Consider the following 19,136-nt stretch of genomic DNA (forward strand, 5'->3'; position numbering starts at 1 on the left):
GGCCCAATCCGACATTTTTTACTTTAATTTCTTTCATTGGGTTTGATTTGAGGTTGGTGGCTCCTATGAAGTTTAGGCAATCTGTTGCTTGTGAGCTTTGAGGAGTTTGTATGGGGATCACTGGAGGGAGAGAGGAAGAAAATCAGAGAGGCTTGGAGTTTAGGTTTAAGGAGAGGATGATGAAGATGACACCAAACCAGACTCAAATGACATTGGTCGTTTGCTCCACTCATAGGCTAAAATTCTGGCTACGCCATTGACCCAAATTTTAGTCGAAAATATGAGAAAAAATTGAAAACCTTGTTTCTTATTTTTCAGATATACGAGTATAGAATGTGTTACTAATCTTAATCAATCGTCTAATTGTATCGTAAATGCAGCAACTTCCAGTCCATTTAAGAGAAGCAGCAGCAGACTCCATGTTCTACGAGGCATCGTTACGTGTTGAAGATCCGATTTACGGATGTGTTAGAATCATTTCTCAGCTGCAACACCATATATTGGAGGCTCAATCTGAGTTACTCAAGACCAACGGTCAAATAGCAACCAACCTTGCACAACACCAACTGCACCAGCAGCAGCAGCAAAATGCTGTTCATGGTGTTAGTTACCACCAAGACCAGCAGATCAGTGAACCTTCGGGGCTCAGCTTGGACATGCAAGATTTCGCAAATGACTGTTACCTTCACCCGTAGAGATGTGCAAGTTTTCAGACGCGAGCTATGCCAGTTAGCTATAGCAGTGTGCCAACCCCTTGCATTTAAGTTCTAATTCTTTCGCCTAAAGATTAGAATGGCATAGAATACCATCTTTGCACAAATATATGAGCTTAATTTGTTGAGTCCAACGGTTTAATTTGAATTCTCATTTGATTGATAAAATTGCTCAAGAAAATTTGAAAATTGTTGAGAGCAGCGTTCTATTTACACTTGGCTAAAAAATTACACGGCAAATTTGCTAAAATTGGATATACAAATCTTTGCCAAACCAACACTTGGCTATAACCATCCCCATACGCCGGAATAAAGACTTTCAGACAAAAAAAATGAGAGATTGCCCTGAGAGACGAAGAGGTGGAAAAGCCGGGAAGGGCATTTCCGTGGAGAAGGATGTAATCCGTCTTGGCCAAATGCCAATCCTCCTAGTTTGAAAGACCAAATGAGTTGAGTTTTGAGAACGATAACCGTTGATTTTCCTCATTTATTTCTCGTAGTAAGAAGAAACTCGGATGCCTAGCGTGATCCTTGCTCCAAGTTTCGAAGATCTGGAGACTGATGGTTTGATAGCATGCGTACAGAACACAACTAGGGAGATGAGCATTAGGTATTACGATTACGAGAATTTCTGCACCGCTGAATAGGCCGACTGAAGTACTGGGAAAACGGAGTCTTTGGGACCGGAATTAGTTTTCCAATAATGGCAAGAGGCCAACTGTCGGAAAATAAGGTCAGTTAAGTACCGCGATTAGGCAAATATAAATTGCAAAACAGAATGACTCGCATATTTTATGAAACCGATTTCGTTACTTCCACTTGTGGTTCTTAAACTTTAGCCAAACTTCATCCAGTTAGAAAAAAAAAACATAAGGAATCATCAAGTTAACGTACCTGACAATGGCAATTCCCAAGCATATGAGCCATTGCTGCCATGATAGTCTAACCGTTTTTGTAAATTTTCCGAGGAACATGACGATGATTATCTGAAAATAGAGTTGTACTCGGTAATTATTTATAGTAAGAGCCCGAAACCAAAAATATAAATGCAGAGGCCTCTCACCTGAAGTACAAATGTAATTCCTATTATTCCCATGAAGAGGTAGTTTTTGGTCACTCCAGTGAAGACATTTATTTCTTCAGGCTTTCGAGCATTGAACTCGTTGAAAATCTGTAAGAAGTTAACATAAGCGTTGGAACAAATTACTAAACCAGCTTAACTAAACAATTGAAACGCAACTCCTAATCGTAATTCACATAGCTATTTTCAAGTCCTATACTTACTTGACAAAAGACGAATGCATTGAATATGACAGTATTCTTCACACCAACGGCATGCTTTGGGACATCCTGCTGCAGACCAAGAATGCTATTTCCCAAAAAGTTGAGGACAAGGAGGACAGTAACTTGATACATAGCCTGTGCCAAGTAAAAATGATGAAATTAGAGAACAGAGTGATACAATGTTAATTTATGCTTCTTCAACTGCGATGTTAGTAACAGTGCCAATGATAATCGAAAGAGAGGAGATACCTGAATGAGTAGGTTCCTCCACATGATGTTCGTTATAAGAGGTGCCCTGAGAAACAAATATCAGATTATTACTTCACTTCATCGAAATCTAGCATACAACAAGAATTTGACTTTGAATAGTATCAAAGTATGTCATTGCTAGCTAATCACACGATTTCACACCTTCGGCCAACTGGTGTTCTATGCATAAGGTTGTCTGTAGGTGGTTCGGTAGCCAACGCAAGGGCTCCTAGAGTATCCATGATCAAGTTAACCCACAGAAGCTGGACAAAGAACATGAAATAAATTATTAGAAGAAAGATGACAGAGAAAAGTAATGAGCCTAAACCGCAGAGGATTCTTTCACTCATCTTTGTTCTGGCTTCATATTCCAGATTGTACAAAATATGCAGTGCCCAAGCCATGAAAAAACATGCTGTTGTGTGTGTGTGTGTGTGTGTGTGTATATATATATATAGAAGAGAGTGGGGGGAGGGGGGGGGGGGGGGAAGAGAGAGAAAGAGAGAGAAAAAGATACCTGTACTGCATTTAAAGGAACACGACCAGAAGAGATTGCGGCCACAACATTAATTACAAGAGCGGCAACATTAACAGTAAGTTGGAATTGGATAAATTTCTGAATATTTGCATACACAGAACGTCCCCAGCGAACAACCTACATAAAGTACAAAGAGAGACACTCAGAAGAGACAAAATCACCACTCCAACCCTATTATTGTTTTACATTAAGTATACTTTCTCACCTTTACAACAGACGCAAAATTATCATCCAAGATAACGATATCCGAACTTTCCTTAGCAACTTCAGTTCCTTGAATGCCCATAGAAAGACCAATATCTGCCTAAAATACATAATGGTAAAGATCTGGTCAGCTATAACTAGGTAAAAAGCATGACACTAGGAGAAGGGATGTTATCGAGGGGCGAATTTTGCTAGAAAGATGGGTTATCAGGATGTTTAAATCTAAAATGGCATGAAATGCCAACCACATGAACTTATTAAATTCACAAAGGCGACAAACCTCATGAAGTGCCGGAGCATCATTAGTGCCATCCCCTGTTACTGCAACAACTTCACCTCCCTTACGCAATGCTTGCACAAGCAACAACTTGTCATTGGGAGAAGATCTGCCCATTACCTAAGCAATAACGTGACAAAAAGTTCATTACTGTTAGGAACAATCAGAGATGCAATCTAGAAATAACAGAATTAGCAAGGGTAACAGACTGAAGATCAAAAGCTAATACAAATTCTAAGAATTGCCATAATGTAGGAACCATACTGTTATTTTCTTGGCGAGTTGTTCCCTTTCCCTTTCAGACAATTCACGGAATACTTTTCCTTCAATGATAGTAGGCTCAGTAGCATCTTCAAGTGAAAGTAGTATTCCACACTCTAACGCGATCGCTTTTGCTGTTTGAAGATTGTCTCCAGTGACCATGCGTACCTATAGGTTCACAAAAATGTGATTCATATGGTCATTTTCCAGACACGAGAACCACAATATAAAATATTTTATAATGTAAATAAGTATACATCATTATGTTTGCAGAAGTGTAACATAAATCAGGATGTTAAAGAACCAATGAGAAAAGTTACCTTGACACCAGCTTCTGTGCATTGTTTCACTGCATCTCTGACACCAGGACGACAAGGATCCTACTCACCAGACATACATATTAGCTCAAAGTGAAGTTTGATAATACTTTATATTAAAAGCAAGGCCTAAGAATATGGTACTGTCTATGCCATAGGCTATCAAAAAGATATGCAATAAACAACTGCAATAGTTGAGAATTTACTTTGTGGATATGCGTACCTTTATGCCAACAATAGCAAGCAGGACAAGGTTATCTTCTGGTAATGCCCATTGACTTAATTGCTCTTCATCGGTAGGAACTTTGTCCAATCCATATGGTCTATATGCAATGGCAACACACCGCAAACTGCTCTCTGCCATGTCATTAATAGCTGTCGCGAAAAATTCCTGCAGAAGGATATAACAAGACATCATACACAAATTTCACAGGACAATTTCAAGAGATTAAAGAATATTTCTCATCTTTCTAATAGAAACCTAATTATCAAATGATAATAAGAGCCCAATTGGATTGAACGAAAATCATACGGGTGTTCATTTTTACGCCCAAGGAGGTAACATGTGGATTTTCTGAACATAAGAGCAATATTTATCGAAGTACAACTAAGCAATTTACATTCAAATTCGGATCTTCCATCCAAATGGACCCTAAGAGTTTTGTGCGTATTAATTCTCATCATTACCAAGAGTAGAAGTGTCAAATATAGCGCTCATATATATAAATGTCATAATAGATTCTTCATCCATAACTTCCTGGAGTATGTTCATTTAAATCAATGAGAAATTCCATTTGTTCCTAGATTTTAATTTCTCAAAGCCGGTTCAGAGTGTGTTTTTTTTCTCTATGCTAAGACTTTCTGATTATGTCTTTATGGATCGTGTTCCCACCTTGTCATCTTTAATATTATGCAAGCAACCATCTGAGTCAAGGTACTCTGTGCATGAGGCTAAAAGTATCTCCGCTGCTCCTTTCCAATGTATATGAACATTAGAGTCAGCCTGTCACGAAAAGAAAGAAAGTGAAGAAATAACATTAGCATGGGATTAATCGGGCAAACGAGAGAGAAGCTGTGCACAGAAAAGGTTTAAGGTAGCTCTATTTCTTGTGTGATTTTATCTTTGGAGGTATTATCATGTATTTATCACTATGTAAGTATATTAATATTGCATTCAAAACATGCATAAAGTGATATTTTCCAGATGAAAAATGCAGAGGGTTAAGGTTATGTAAGGTATCCACAATGCAGTATAATTGACAGGAACTATACGTTTTTGGTCTTATTCCACATGATAAGTTGATTAAGCATGTATTTGACGAGATGATATACCATCAAGAGAGAAATGATAAGTTAATGGAGTATATATTCAACGATATGGCATAACTTCTGAGTCACTTTAACTAGTTTTGGAAATAAGAATGGTTCACTAAGTTGGGTTGAGAAGTTCTTTACAGTGATTTTGTCACCGGAAAAACTCATTTATGTTAGGTGAACAAGACACAGTCGCTTTACTTCAAACTCATCGATAATGTTACACACCACGTGAGGCTTTCCGGATGAACTAAAAGACATCTCACTATGCAAATCCCACTGGGTCTTAATTGATTCCGAAATTGAAAATTTACACCTTTAATTAATCAATTACCTGCTTTACTGCAACACCACCTCGCTTTTTCTCTGAGTTGAAAGGGAAGACATGAAGGACTGTAGACTCCAATCTGATAACACCAAACTTCATTCCCAACTGTGATGCAGAATTTGATAACTAAGAAAATCTTCAAATATTGGAGAAACAAGAGTACCAGAATACACTAAAGCACACTTAAAACAAACCTTGAATGCCCAAGAAAGTATAGCCTTTTCCGTAGGAGATCCAGAAATCTCTACTTCACCACCCTGCTAAACAAAATGAATTTTTGCGTTTAAATATTAACATTTAGAATTTGAGAATACCATCAAAGCTCAACAGCTAAGGGAAACAATGTCATCCCCCCCTGATAATGCCGTGACAACTGAAGAAAAATATTACCGTTGGCTCAAATACATTGCCAGTGGTATTCTGCGCAACGCCCTCACTTAACAGAGTGGAAACCAGTGGATGCAACTGTGAGGAATCATCTGGTGGATTTATCTTCTTTCTCCCAACATATGCCTCAACCACAGTCATCTGCCATATCATATATTTTTGTCACTATTTCTATTTTACCAATACATTTTTCAGATCGAAACAACTACATGATACTCAAGTTTCACATGCTGCCCGGTACCCTGCGTTTATAAATTGATGAAAAACAATATTCAGTTTTGATCATAGAGCACACCTGATTTAAAGTCAATGTCCCAGTTTTATCACTGCAAATCGTTGTTGCTGAACCCATAGTTTCACAGGCTGACAGCCTACGGACCTGCACATATTTACTGTTAATAGCTAGTTTGACGAGATTTTTACAAAGACATTTCCTAGCAGAAGCTAAAATATCACAAAAATGAAAACAGAATGATGGTCGACCAGTGAAAGCCAAAGCGAGAAAAGACAAGAAAAATACTTTTTAACATTTAAGAAACCGAAAAACTTTCAATTAAAAAGACCAAAGACACTTACCAATGCCTTATCTGCCATCATTTTCTTCATTGAGTATGCTAGCCTGTCACAGAATTGAAGACAGACACAAAGTTGATAACACAAATGAGAACTATATTGGTACATTAAACTTAGATTCCTGTAATTGCAACCCGAAGCAAAAGTGGTTGATGCTACTTACGTCAAGGTAACGGCCAAAGGTAGCCCCTCAGGGACTGCAACAACCACAATGGTGACCTGCATGGTTCTATAGTTTGTCAAAGAAAGGCCTACATATAACCTTAAAGCCAATTGATCCGGAAGCTTCACTTACAGCAATCGTGAAAATTTTTATTGCTCCATCAAAAGCTTTGCCAATTCTAGTCTGACCAGCTATAAACTGGACTTTTCCATCTAGATCTCTTGTATTTCCAGTGAAGTATCTAAAATTTTAAATAAAAGCAAGGCTAATAAGATGATAAACAACTCATGTAAAATAAAATTTTAATTATTCATTGATCACAATGTTACCTGGCCCAAAGGACGGCAAGCACCAAAACAGCTACTGAAAGCCCAACTATGCCTATAAAAGTTGCAACTCCATTCAAACGCACCTATCACAGAGCACCAAAGATATCGTTGAGCTGTAAATAATAGATTTTCTACAGATTAAACAACCATACTTGTGGAAAAATGAAAAAACCTGTAAAGGAGTTTCTTCACCAGTATCCTCTGAGATGCTTGCCATCAACAATCCCCATTCAGTATTGATCCCAACACCAGTTACCTACAGATAGCCAAAAAGGTGAAGCAACCTGGTGGTGCACGTCTTACGTTAAGTAAAAAGGAGACTAGAAACATGGGATTATAGGGAAAATTCCAGCATCAAAATACAGAGATGCGAAACGTATGATTGTTTCAGTCAAGTTATGAAAAGTGAAGTACAATTAATTAATTGAAATTATTTACCAGCATAGTACCCACTCCATCAGCCACTTTGCAACCTGACATTAAGAAAGGTGCTTTCTGATCCTTGTGAACCTGAAAGAGATGGCGCTTAAAAACTGTATTGGTAATTGTGATAATTAAATTACTGCATGGTACTGTATAAGCACTTACAATCTTGCTTTCACCAGTCATGCTAGATTCATCGATAGCAAGTGAATGACCAGTGACTAAGATTCCATCAGCAGGGACCTAAGTACGAACAAAATAATTTGGTTACGCACTATCAAATTAATATCCAGTAAAACAATAAAACATTAAGTACACTCACTTGATCACCTATTCTGAGTGGTACAACATCACCAACCACAATATCAAATATTGAGATCTTTACTGATCTACCGCCTCTCAGGACCTGTAGAAATTTTCATATAAGTCGATTTAGCATCCAGAGAGTGAATGGTAACATTCCAATGGTGTACGAGTGCGCACCTCCAGTTGTATATTTTGTTTTTCCGAGTTAAGATTTTGGAACTGAAGAGATTGCCGATAATCACTAACAGCTGGCAAACAAAAAAAAATGACAAGGGGAAAATTAGTCCCATGCTTACAAGATGAGTCTAATTGAAACAAGATCAAATCACGACTACAATATCAATTCCAATACCTGTAACAATTATAACAAGAAACACAGCAAAGAAAATGCTTCCTCCATCATACCATCCTTCCTCCAGACCCTATGAGGATATCAAAAGAAAAAAAGCTAGACAAAACTGTTTATAAAAAAAAACATAGAAACAAAAAGAATAGAAATCCAAAACACGCCCAGATAATTAGACAAACAGGCACCATTTGGTTATAAGATAAATGCGAGAATAGAGGATGCAAATGATCAAGAATACCTCAGTTTTTATTCCGAGTCCCAATGACACGACTGCAGCTATGATCAAGATTATAAGAGTTAAGTCTTGCCAAGCTTCCCAAAGGAACCTCTGCAGGACAAAGCATAGGAATGAATTTCAGTTATTGCAACATGTTCCTAACTAAAACCACAAAATAACAAAAAAGTAACACTTTGTAATTAGATAATATACCAAGAAACTCCGCCCTTTTTTCCGAGGATATGTATTTGATCCAAACACTTCCTTTCGTTTTACTACATCTGTTTCAACCCCATCAATTCCCTTCTCCGCATTCGATTTTAGCAACGCTGATATGCCTTTAACCTAATGAAATGATGATTGTATTATGTATGTAGAGCACACAAAACATTACCAAAACAAGGAGAAACACATTTTCAGTTGACTTACCCCTCCATATTGCTGTAAAGCGGTAATGTTGTTCTCCCTGGTCAATGTAACAAGTTCGTCTAGTGCAATTCCATAATCACCACTGGGAGTTGGGGGCGCAACTGTTGTGCCAATCCCTATATCATCCGGGACAAAAGCAAATCATGCAAATAAGCAACTAAAATGGAATCTTCTGGACAAGAATGAAAATACAGCTAGAATTATGTTTAAAGAACTTCTGAACTGTCCAACAATATAACACAAGTTACAGATCCAATGTATATCAAGCCTGACAGAACACAACATGCAATAATGCTTCCCCTTCACTATGGCCCTACCAAATAACCTAAACCCCGAACATGAGCCTCTGGGAAAAACTAACGAAAGTAGAGAAATAAGGTAAGTTATCAGCATCATATAGAAAGCGGACCAGTATACAACGTGAGTTTGAGTACTTAAGCGACCATAAAATGCAAAAGCTTCAGTTTCAATGAAATAAGCCCAATAATGTCTATGAAGTCTAAGACAACAAATATTGACAAACTAAATTGTGTAAAACCATTCAACTTTGACAACAAATTAAGACTGATGCTGCAACGAGAGACATTATGGAAATGGTGAAAATTGCTAAATGACATGAAAAATTTGAATACAACTTAAGAAAAACGCTAAGCAAACCAATAATATGCGGATGAAACACGTAAGCTTCATAAAATAGCATTGTAATTAATAAACAACTGGAAGCTAGAGTGAACATTTACCAAGTTCCCGTTCTCCTGCCAATCTGAAAAGCAATGCTGCCTAATATGACAAGTAATCATCAGTCGAACGGATAAAAATAGTTCCAATTACTGAAAGTTGATTATTGTTTGAAACATTACTCTTATGACTTGTGCATGGGATCTAATCATCCGCCTGCTATTTTCTTTTTCTTCTTCCGCTTTCAAGTCCATAGTGTACCTGAACCGTCTGGAAGCATTTAACACTAGTGCCGCTTGCTGCCAAGAAAGTGATCATAAGCAAGCGCAGTTGGCAAAATAATCACAATAAGATTATCCACAAAAATGAAAAACAGAAAGATACGTCCCATTTCGACACCTTGTAAGTTTTTTTCCGGTTACATTGGAAGGAATCGAGCCTGAACCTATCGTACCACTTGGGCTAACCCGAAGGGGTTTGTACATTGTTAACATATATTTTTTTTGTATGAACGCTTGTGTAATGTGCCCCATTACATTACACCAATGGCAATTGGCATTATTTTCAGGCATTGAAAAAATTGACTCGATTCGATTCCAATCCAAAATCCAATACGAAATGGACAATGGCGATTTGTTTCCTCTTTCAATCAACCAAAATCAATGCTAGCAATCATCACGTTGCAATATTATACAAAAAATTTATGTTGCTGAATCCACAAAAGCGGCATTGCTATTTGCAATGCAAGCAGTGCAATGTGGTTGAAATGGAATGTCGTATAATACGTACCCTCCATCTCCTGAGCGTCGCGGGAGGCGCGTTCTTGGTGTGGGCAATGTCGAAGGGATCGGTCGGCATGTCGTTCGCCGCGGCAGCGTCGTCGTCGTTGAACTCGGTCTCCAGTCCCACCCTTTCCCCTCCTCCCCTTCCCCCGGCCTCCATGTCGTGGTGGTTCCGCTCCGACAACGACGTCGGCAACAACCCGTTCGTGGAAGACGACGAACCACGCGACGCGGCCATCTGTCAATCGTTGTACGGTACGAACAAAGAGTTTGGTCTCTCTCTCCTCCGTTTTGGCTCGGCCCCCGAGCGTTTCAAACTTGTGCTGGGGCCCACCCACCTCCTTTGCCAAAAAACACACCAAACAAAATGTTAAAAAAAAGAAGCAAAACTCCCAAATAAGGAGAACACAGAAACCAAAGCTGGTTTGCAACACGGCAACAACAACCGTACAGCAGAGGAATTAATGTTCTGTTTTTTTTTTTCTTTTCAGCGGCGATGCTACCGTTTATGTTTTGGTGGGTTTTATTTACCAAAAATAGGGTTTTTTATTTTTTTTTATTTTTCCGGCAAACAGCCTTATAAATTTGACCGCGAATTTAGGAGTATAAACCGGAAACGAGATATTACCTGTACACGACGCGTACGCCGCATTGCAGTTTGGAGGATAATGAGAGGCAGAGAAGAAGGAGAGCCTTCTCATTTATTTGTTTTGGCTTTTAAACGCTAACAGCACATTTAAAATAAAGGAACTTTAACGAAAAGCATCCGGTACTGTTCACTTTAATGAAAAATCACATTTTTACACTAAAAAGTCAATCATGTACTATTTACTTTACCCTTTATTTTGTCCTTATCATTAAAACTCAAAGTTTTCAAGCCATTTTCATTAGTTTTCCTTTAAATTAAAATGTTTTAGAGTCAAACTTTAATATAAATATAAGTTAATTTTTCAAAAACATTTGAAATGTTTTTAGCAAAAAGCATTTAACATTGCGCTGTTCAAAATCCATTACGCCTGGTTTGGTATTGCTGTGCTTTAAAAAAAAAACTGATTCTGCTGTACTGTGAGAATAAACCGCTGTGAAATAAAGCAGCAGAGTGTTTGATAAACTTTTTTGTAAAAATGTTTTTGAAAAAAAAAAAGCAGTATAATGGTGTTTGGTAAACTCATATGTAAAACAGATGTGAAAAAAAAAAAACCGATTTTTCAAAGCTGGGTTTTGCAGCTTTGTGTTTTTGGTTTTTTTTTCACCTAAAACTGTGAAAAAAAGTTGAAGCTGAATGTTTACCAAACACAAAAAAACTCTCAGCTTTTTTTATACCTTTTTTTTTCAACATTACCTCAGTACCAAACCAGGCCTTTGATTAGCGACAATTATATTAATGGGAATTGAAGGACAAATGAAGAGAGTGTGAGAGGACGTGTTGTTACCCATTTTTTTCAAAATTACTTCGGTACCAAACCAGGCCTATGATTGGTGACAATTATATTAAGGGGAATTGAAGGACAAATGAAACGAGTGTGAGAGGACGTGTGAGAGGACGTGTGAGTAGGGAGAGATTGAGGGACAAGGATTGTCTGCCCTCCTAGTTGTGGTACCCTTCCATGCCCTCCTATTTTGTGCGGTCACGGTTAAGCCACGTCAATATTTTATATTTTTATTATTTTTTGTCTTATTATCTCATTAAAAAATTAATATAAAATATTGACGTGGCTTAACCGTGACCGTACAAAATAGGAGGGCATGGAAGGGCACCACAACTAGGAGGGCAGACAATCCAAGTCCGAGATTGAGAGAGGTTTTTTTTTAATTAAATAAATTAAAGGTGAAAAAATTATTTGTAGGTGAGATTTGCAAAATTTTGTTTTGTAAAATTGTCTTTAATTTTTTTATTGTGATAAAAATAAAAATATCTTTTTACTTTCTCTTGATTGATAAAAAGAATTTCATTAATATTAGTTTAGTTAAATAAATTGTAAGTCACTCAGTACTACAGTCTGGTATTATTCTTCTTCACTTGGAAGTTATAAGTTTTAAGTTCGAATCTCTTGAATGACGAATTTGATACCAAATTAAGTTGCCCATTGTATGACGTAACCGAACTTTCATTTCCCTTAATGTAAAAATCTCTATGTACTCAAAAAAGAAAAAATAAATAAATTACAGAGAATCCCCTAGGGCAAATATGACCGCTAGCACTATCCCACACCAAGCTGAGCAATTTTTTATTGATTTATTTAACAAGATGTTTGTGTTTATTTATCAATGTGTATTATAGCTAGGTTTATGATATATCAATTTTATCGTCCATGGCAACAACTTTTACATTTGAGCATTCTCAACTCTCTTTTCTGATAATTTTGTATTGTGCAATGATCTAAATATCTATTTCTATGTCACTTAAACTCTTCATTTTGACAATGATAATTAAGTTGTTAATATAATTTCTCATTTAGAAAGTAGGTGGTTTTACTCATCAAGCAACATTTCAAGATGAGAATGATGACCAAGAAGGTAAAATGAGAAGGTTGCTAATATTTTTTCCCTGTAAATCGCTTTAATTGATAATGTTAAGAGGAGATATAATCATCACACTAAAAGAAAACCGTGTGAGAAAAAGAACAAATAATACAAAACTTTTGGCCACTAGTACTACATGTAGTGATATTTTTTTTTCTTCTATGAGCGAGAAGTTTTAAGTTCCAACTTTCATATTTGATATCAAACTAATATTTATTTATTTAATGGCTTAGCTAAATCGCCTGCTCAATATTTTTGTACAAAAAAAAAAGTAAAATTAGCATAATACTTTTATTTTGAAGAAAAAATTTGTGCATACTTCTGTTTATTTTTATCGCTTATAATTAGCCCCTTGATTGAATGTGGAAAATACTTTCCAGCTAAATACAGTCCAAAAAGTATGTATTGCAATCGGTCCAATGGCACCGACGAAAAGTACGCGTTGCAACCGTTCTTTTTTATAGATAGTAGTATGTCTTGCAATCGGTCCAATCGCACCGACAAGCACCGACGAACACCCACGAAAAAAACACCCTTGGTACAATATTGAGATCTCACAAAGATTGGTTTCAGTAAATTTCTATTTGCTGATTTAATCTTTTATGGAATCGGCCCCCCTGACTGTACAAGAATATGTGGAGCTCAACATGTCTGGAAGCACAGAAGAACGTTCTTTTGCAGATATTATTACCAGTATTCGATACTGGGTCATTCATAGCATTACTATACCTTCCTTATTTATTACGTGTTGCAACCATTCTTTTTTATAGATAGTGATATGGGTACAAGATTTTTCCAATAAGAAACAAAATGTGCAAAACATTGACTGAGGTTCACCCAAAAAAAAAAACATTGACTGAGATGTCTCATAATCTTAAGTCCAATCTATTATATATTACTACATTAAAGCCGCATGATGCGATGATAAACAAGTTATTTTAGAGCAATTCCACCCCTAAAAATGTGCTAGCATTCAGTCTATTTAATCTACTCAAATAAATAGTGATTAACCTCAATGAATAATAATTGGTTAAATGCAACTTCATCCCTAAAAAATGTGGTAGCATAAAGTCTAAAAAATGCGCTGACACAAATGTATCTTCATCCCTAAAAAATGTGTTGGCACTCAGCCCATTTAAAATATTATTAATTTTTTTATTATAAAATAATAAAAAAATAGTTTTAATTTTGGATAGAATTTTTAACCAATATTGTCACACCACGTGTCATTATCCGAAGGGGTTGAAAATATTGAAATGTGGTGTAAGGTGGAAGATGATGGTTAGGTATTTATAGAAAAAAAAAATATTTTTAAATTTTTTTTTTTGTATTTTAAACAATTTTCAATATTTTTTTATTAATTTTTTTAATAAGTTAATTAATCTGAACTGTTGGATTTGAAACGTGGCCAACGATCATAATTCTGACCATTTTGTATTTTTTTTTCTTCATTTTTTGGGCGAAAATCGTGGACCATTGATCTTGGAATTGGACGGCCCAAAACACGCCACATCACTAGCCGTTGGGTTTCAATTTCAATTTTTTTGACCGTTGGAAATCCAGCGGTCCAAAAAACTAGCTGTTGGAAATCCAACAGCCCAGAACGAGCCATGTGGCTTCGCCCCGATCCAAGTTAGTGCACTGATACGGCAGGGCCCGATGTGCTTTTCCTGTCGCCAACTTGAGCCCACTTGCACTTGTACCCCACACGCCTAACGCAAAAAAAATCAGGGGGCATATGCGACGTCATGCTTATGCCAGCATGACGTCACATAGGCCGGGCCTTTGCTCAAAACGTTTTGGGCCGGCCTAGAAGTTGGCTTGGGCTAGGTGCCAGCCTATTAGGCTTGGCTGGAGTGATTTTGGGGTGTGCCAGCTACCTTTTTGGACTTTAGGCTAGCCTAACAAATTAGGGTGGAGTTGCTCTTAAGTTCCTGCATGAAAATTGGACACGAGAGTGAGGAGAACATGTCAACAGTCTTTTAATTTTTAATTTATTAAATTTTGCTATTTATTACTATACTCATAGTTTTTTAAAACACATTTTAGAAAATGTGAGGAATTCAGTTTGATTGACACTTGCATTTTTTCTTTGGAGGAGTAAGCTCATTCTCCCACTTATAGATAACGTATCTTTATCGTACAAATGTTATAATCGGAACTGTTTAATGTTTTAATCTTTATTTGAAAATTATTTCTTCACAAGATCATTTGAAACAGTGATCGTTTAGGTATTCAAATATATCAACGGTATGTAGGTACCAAGTAACATAATAATGATAAACTACCTAGTTATTTGATACTTTTGGATGACTAAACGATATCCATTTTGAATGATTTTTTTAAAGAATAATATTAAAATGAAAATTAAGAGATTGAACGATTCCGATTATAAAAAATTTATGATAAAAATACGTTATTTGTTAGTGAATGAATGAGCTTATCCCAAAAAGAAAATGCTAGTATTATTCATTAAGTTTTGTGACGCTTTCAATTTAATGAAAGTTTGATGGAATTCATGTGATCCACATGCCAGTAGTTGTCTCGACAAATCTTTTTCTTTCCTTTCATTTTTTGTATGGGACACAGACGAATCTTTTTCTAAAAGGATTCACGATTAAGTAAATTCATTTTAACAGTATCTATTTTATTTATTTGTAAGAGTGACAATTGCAAATAAGAAGATAGTTTTCTATGTTATTGAAACACGGTCCGGTGGTCCGGTATACCGAGACGTGTTTCGAATATAATAAAAAGTCTCTCTTGTAAGTTGTGAGATGGACAAAATGGATAATATTTAGGTACCTGAATATGTACCTTATACACTCATTCTTTGATTTTGGTCCAATAATATTTTATAGTTTAATTAAAAAAAAACATGTTAATTAATTATTATTATTATTTTTTTTTTTGAGAAAGATTTTTCTTGGGCTTTAAAAAACAAGAAACAAGTGACAACTTATTATTACCCTCTAATGATATTCTTCTTCACTTGTAAATGAGAGGTTTTATGTTTGATTCTTGCCAAAAATGAATTCGAACCAAATTATTATGGCTAGCCTAGTGTAAGGCTTAGTCCATTCTTTCACCCCTTAGTGTAGATAATATCGTATATATTAAAAAAAAAAAAACAAGAAACACGTGGTATTTTTCGATTAGGCAAAATTAAAAAAGTGAGTATATAATGTACTCATTAGCAACTACATGTAACCTCAGAAGTGTTAGGTAGACTAAATTTTCAAACTAAATGATGTGTCACCAATAAGAAATAAGCACGTTAATCAACACTTGGTAATAATTCAATCATCCACTTCAATGTCTTTTACTTCACAAAATTTAGTCTACATATTTAGTCTCTCTAGCATTACCCGTAACCTAAATATTATCCCATCAAAATATGAATGTTTGCGGAGTGGGTGGAAGACAGTGGTACACGTGGCTATTAAGATAGGAGTAAAGTTATTTATACTATGTTTTTGTACCACATTTTCATACTATCTTATGTGACATTTGATGTGGACAACTACATCATTTAAATTAATCAGATTTTTAAATTTAGTTCATTATTTAGTAAACTAATAATTAAGACAAACTACTTAATAAAATGATGATTGTGGTATACGATGAGTATTTTTCCTTCATTTCCTTGGGTTTTGTAAATTTTTCAAATGATGTGACTGTCCACATCAGATACCATCTAAGATGGTATGAAAATATGGTATAAAAACATAGTATGAATATCATTACTCTTAAGATAGTGTACAAGGGTTAAGATTCTTAAGAAGAAGAAAAAAGCTGAGCTAATATAAGTTAAGATATACAGGGCAATACTTGAATATCGACCGGTTAGCCAGTGCCCAATTATAATGATCGACCTTCAATGTAGCTCAATTATGCGAGAGATTTCGGAGAGGATGTATTAATGGTGATGGACGAGAGAAAAATGGGTGGTGGGCTGACGAAAAAGGTCATCAGATATACTATTAGATATAAATAAAAGAGATTTTGGATGCGATTTCTAACTATATCAATATTTTTTTACTAAAATTTTATTCACTAAAGGGTGAGGGAGTGAATTAAGTCTCATAATTGGCTAGTAATAATGTGGTTTAAATTTGTTTTTGGCTAAAATCGAACATAAGACCTCTCACCACAAGACCGTAGTTCTAAGCAACTCTGACATTAATGTAATAATGTATTTCTATGTAGGTTATTATATTTTTTAAACTAAAAATAGCTTTTTATCCAAAATGGTCATTGAGATTTGCATACCTCTTTATTTTGGTACCTGAAATTTGAAATCAATAAAATTAGTCCATAAGTTTGTCCACAATCAATTATTTTGGTCATTCCTTGAAAAATCTCCATTAAATACCCTTAATTTTTGTTAAATCATTTTGGCATGTTGTTTATTAAATTGAGGATAGTTTTGTCATTTAAATCTTTATTTAACATAACTATTATGGTAGGCAATCTTAGGATCTACTTGTATTGATTTCAAATCTCATTGACCAAAATAAAGAGTTATATAAATCTCAATAACCATTTTGGCTAAAAAATCAAAAAACAAAAAACACAAAGAACTCAGAAGATATATAGAGAGAAAGATAACCAATTTTTTTTAGAGAACTTTAACGAAAAGCACCCGGTACTGTTCATTTTAACGAAAAACCACATTTTTACACTAAAAAGTCAATCCTGGTACTATTCACTTTACCCTTTATTTTGTCCTTATCATTAAAACTCAAAGTTTTCAAGCCCTTTTCATTAGTTTTTTTTTTTTTTTATCAGCAGACATGCATGTTAGTATAGGTCAAATGGAGGCGCGCGCAATTAATGATGATGGCAAATACATACGAATTTATAGTCATATCTATAGGCCGGTGCCTAATTTTATAGTCATTAAGATTTTTTCTTTTCTCCATCTTTTTTCTGCCAAACCACAACCCTCAAAAACATTTTTCCTGCAAAATTATCCTCAAAGCAATTCTCTCCTCCCTCTCCGCTTTTCATCTTTCTTTGTCCCAAAGCTACTCTCTCCCCTTCTCTATCCATTTCTCTTTGAAATTTTCTAGAAAAAAGGAAAAAAATTTAGAATTTTTGGAAAATAAGGAAGAAGTTTTCTATTGTTATTGTTTTTATTATTGTTTTGCTTTTTCTTTTCGAACTTTTGTGTTGAGATTTAGGCGGCAGTTGGGGATAGGTTTCAGATATGGGCCTGGATTGGCAAACGGAGTTGCCAGAAGCATGCTTCCAGACTTGCAACGTTCATACGTGTAGACGTCGTACGTAGGTTTGGAGACAGGATTAGCAATCCCATGGTTTTTTGGGGTTTTCGCTAAAACTGGCTAGCCCCAACTTTTAGTCAAGGCGTGCGAAAGATAGTCTCATTAAATTTAAAGGAAAACTAATGAAAATGGTTTGAAAACTTTGAGTTTTAACGATAATGATAAAATAAATGGTAAAGTGAATAGTACCAGGATTGACTTTTTAGTGTAAAAATATGGTTTTTTTGTTAAAATAAACAGTATCAGGAGTTTTTCGTTAAAGTTCCCTAAATTTAGTCCTTATGGAGAATAAACACAAGACTAGATTTAACCTTTAGTCTTATTCAGTCCAATGAACTTTAGTAAGGGCAAACGAACCACCATTATATATATTCGAACGCACCAAAGTTTTTCTATTTTTTTTAATAACGATATTATCTACACTAAAGGAGATGTGGTGGGCTTAGTCTTATAATGAGTTAGTATAATGTGGTTCAAATTCGCCTTTGACGAAAATCAAACCTAAGACCTTTCATTTACAAGTAAAGAAAAATACCACTAGAAAGTAGACAATAAATGTAGAGCCTTTGAAAAGAATTTTTTTAAGCTTTTTATATTAGCATCCTACAAAATGTTGAATGGACCTAGGGATGGGCAAATACCCATTGGTTATGGGTAACCGTGATTACCCGCCCATTTAAATTAAACAGTTACGGTTATGGGTAACCATTTAGATAAATAAACGGTTATGGGTATAACCGTTTACTCGCGAAATTTAAATGGACGGTTATGTGTATTAACCGCGGTTATAAACGGGTAACTGTTTACCCATTTATTTTATATATGTAAAACTAACACAAACCATGTTCTCGATCCAATAATACTTCGCACCCAATAAATTAGCAAGGAATTCATTGATCATTTTCTCAATAACACTGCTACAGGAATGATGATTATCATAATCAATGAATTAGCCAAATTAATTTAAATTCCTTATAGGTAACTGTGAAATTGACAGAAATGCTTTGACAGAAATGTCTTCTAAACAATTTTTGTAACCCAATAATACTTAGCAAATATTATATTTACCTTCATTGGTAACAGTTAAAAATATCATCCGTAAACTATTATTTCAATTATTGGAATGGTATAAAAATTTTAAAAATTAAAATATGGAAATGTATGATGAATGTACCTATAACGGTGTTTAATTGTAAAAAAAAAA

At 35.4% G+C, this 19,136-nt stretch overlaps 1 protein-coding gene across 6 annotated transcripts; it reads right to left on the reverse strand.

Annotated features, from left to right (window-relative positions):
• Nucleotides 1-850: 850 nt before the first annotated feature.
• LOC103405311 (calcium-transporting ATPase 9, plasma membrane-type) lies at nt 851-10,864 on the reverse strand. 6 transcript variants are annotated; one of them, XM_070817284.1, is made up of 34 exons: nt 10,750-10,864; nt 10,129-10,459; nt 9,522-9,638; nt 9,402-9,441; nt 8,662-8,777; nt 8,446-8,577; nt 8,254-8,343; nt 8,019-8,088; nt 7,844-7,914; nt 7,683-7,766; nt 7,526-7,603; nt 7,376-7,447; nt 7,110-7,193; nt 6,938-7,020; nt 6,741-6,849; nt 6,609-6,664; nt 6,449-6,491; nt 6,168-6,251; nt 5,876-6,013; nt 5,680-5,742; nt 5,492-5,590; nt 4,736-4,846; nt 4,067-4,234; nt 3,847-3,906; nt 3,530-3,694; nt 3,269-3,385; nt 2,990-3,088; nt 2,764-2,901; nt 2,409-2,509; nt 2,247-2,292; nt 1,998-2,132; nt 1,777-1,884; nt 1,608-1,699; nt 851-1,431 (listed from the first exon to the last, which is right to left on the reverse strand). In XM_070817284.1, exons 2-34 carry the CDS (start codon nt 10,357-10,359, stop codon nt 1,320-1,322), a joined length of 3,312 nt encoding a protein of 1,103 aa, XP_070673385.1. In that variant the 5' UTR covers nt 10,360-10,459; nt 10,750-10,864; the 3' UTR covers nt 851-1,319. The 6 variants fall into 6 exon arrangements, with proteins under 6 accessions (XP_070673385.1, XP_028953238.1, XP_070673384.1 ...); XM_029097405.2 differs by having other exon boundaries at nt 5,680-5,745; nt 10,750-10,850; XM_070817283.1 differs by having other exon boundaries at nt 5,680-5,745; nt 10,129-10,462; nt 10,750-10,832.
• Nucleotides 10,865-19,136: the final 8,272 nt, after the last annotated feature.

The sequence above is a fragment of the Malus domestica genome, chromosome 17, assembly GCF_042453785.1.
Source record: "Malus domestica chromosome 17, GDT2T_hap1".
NCBI lineage: Eukaryota > Viridiplantae > Streptophyta > Magnoliopsida > Rosales > Rosaceae > Malus > Malus domestica.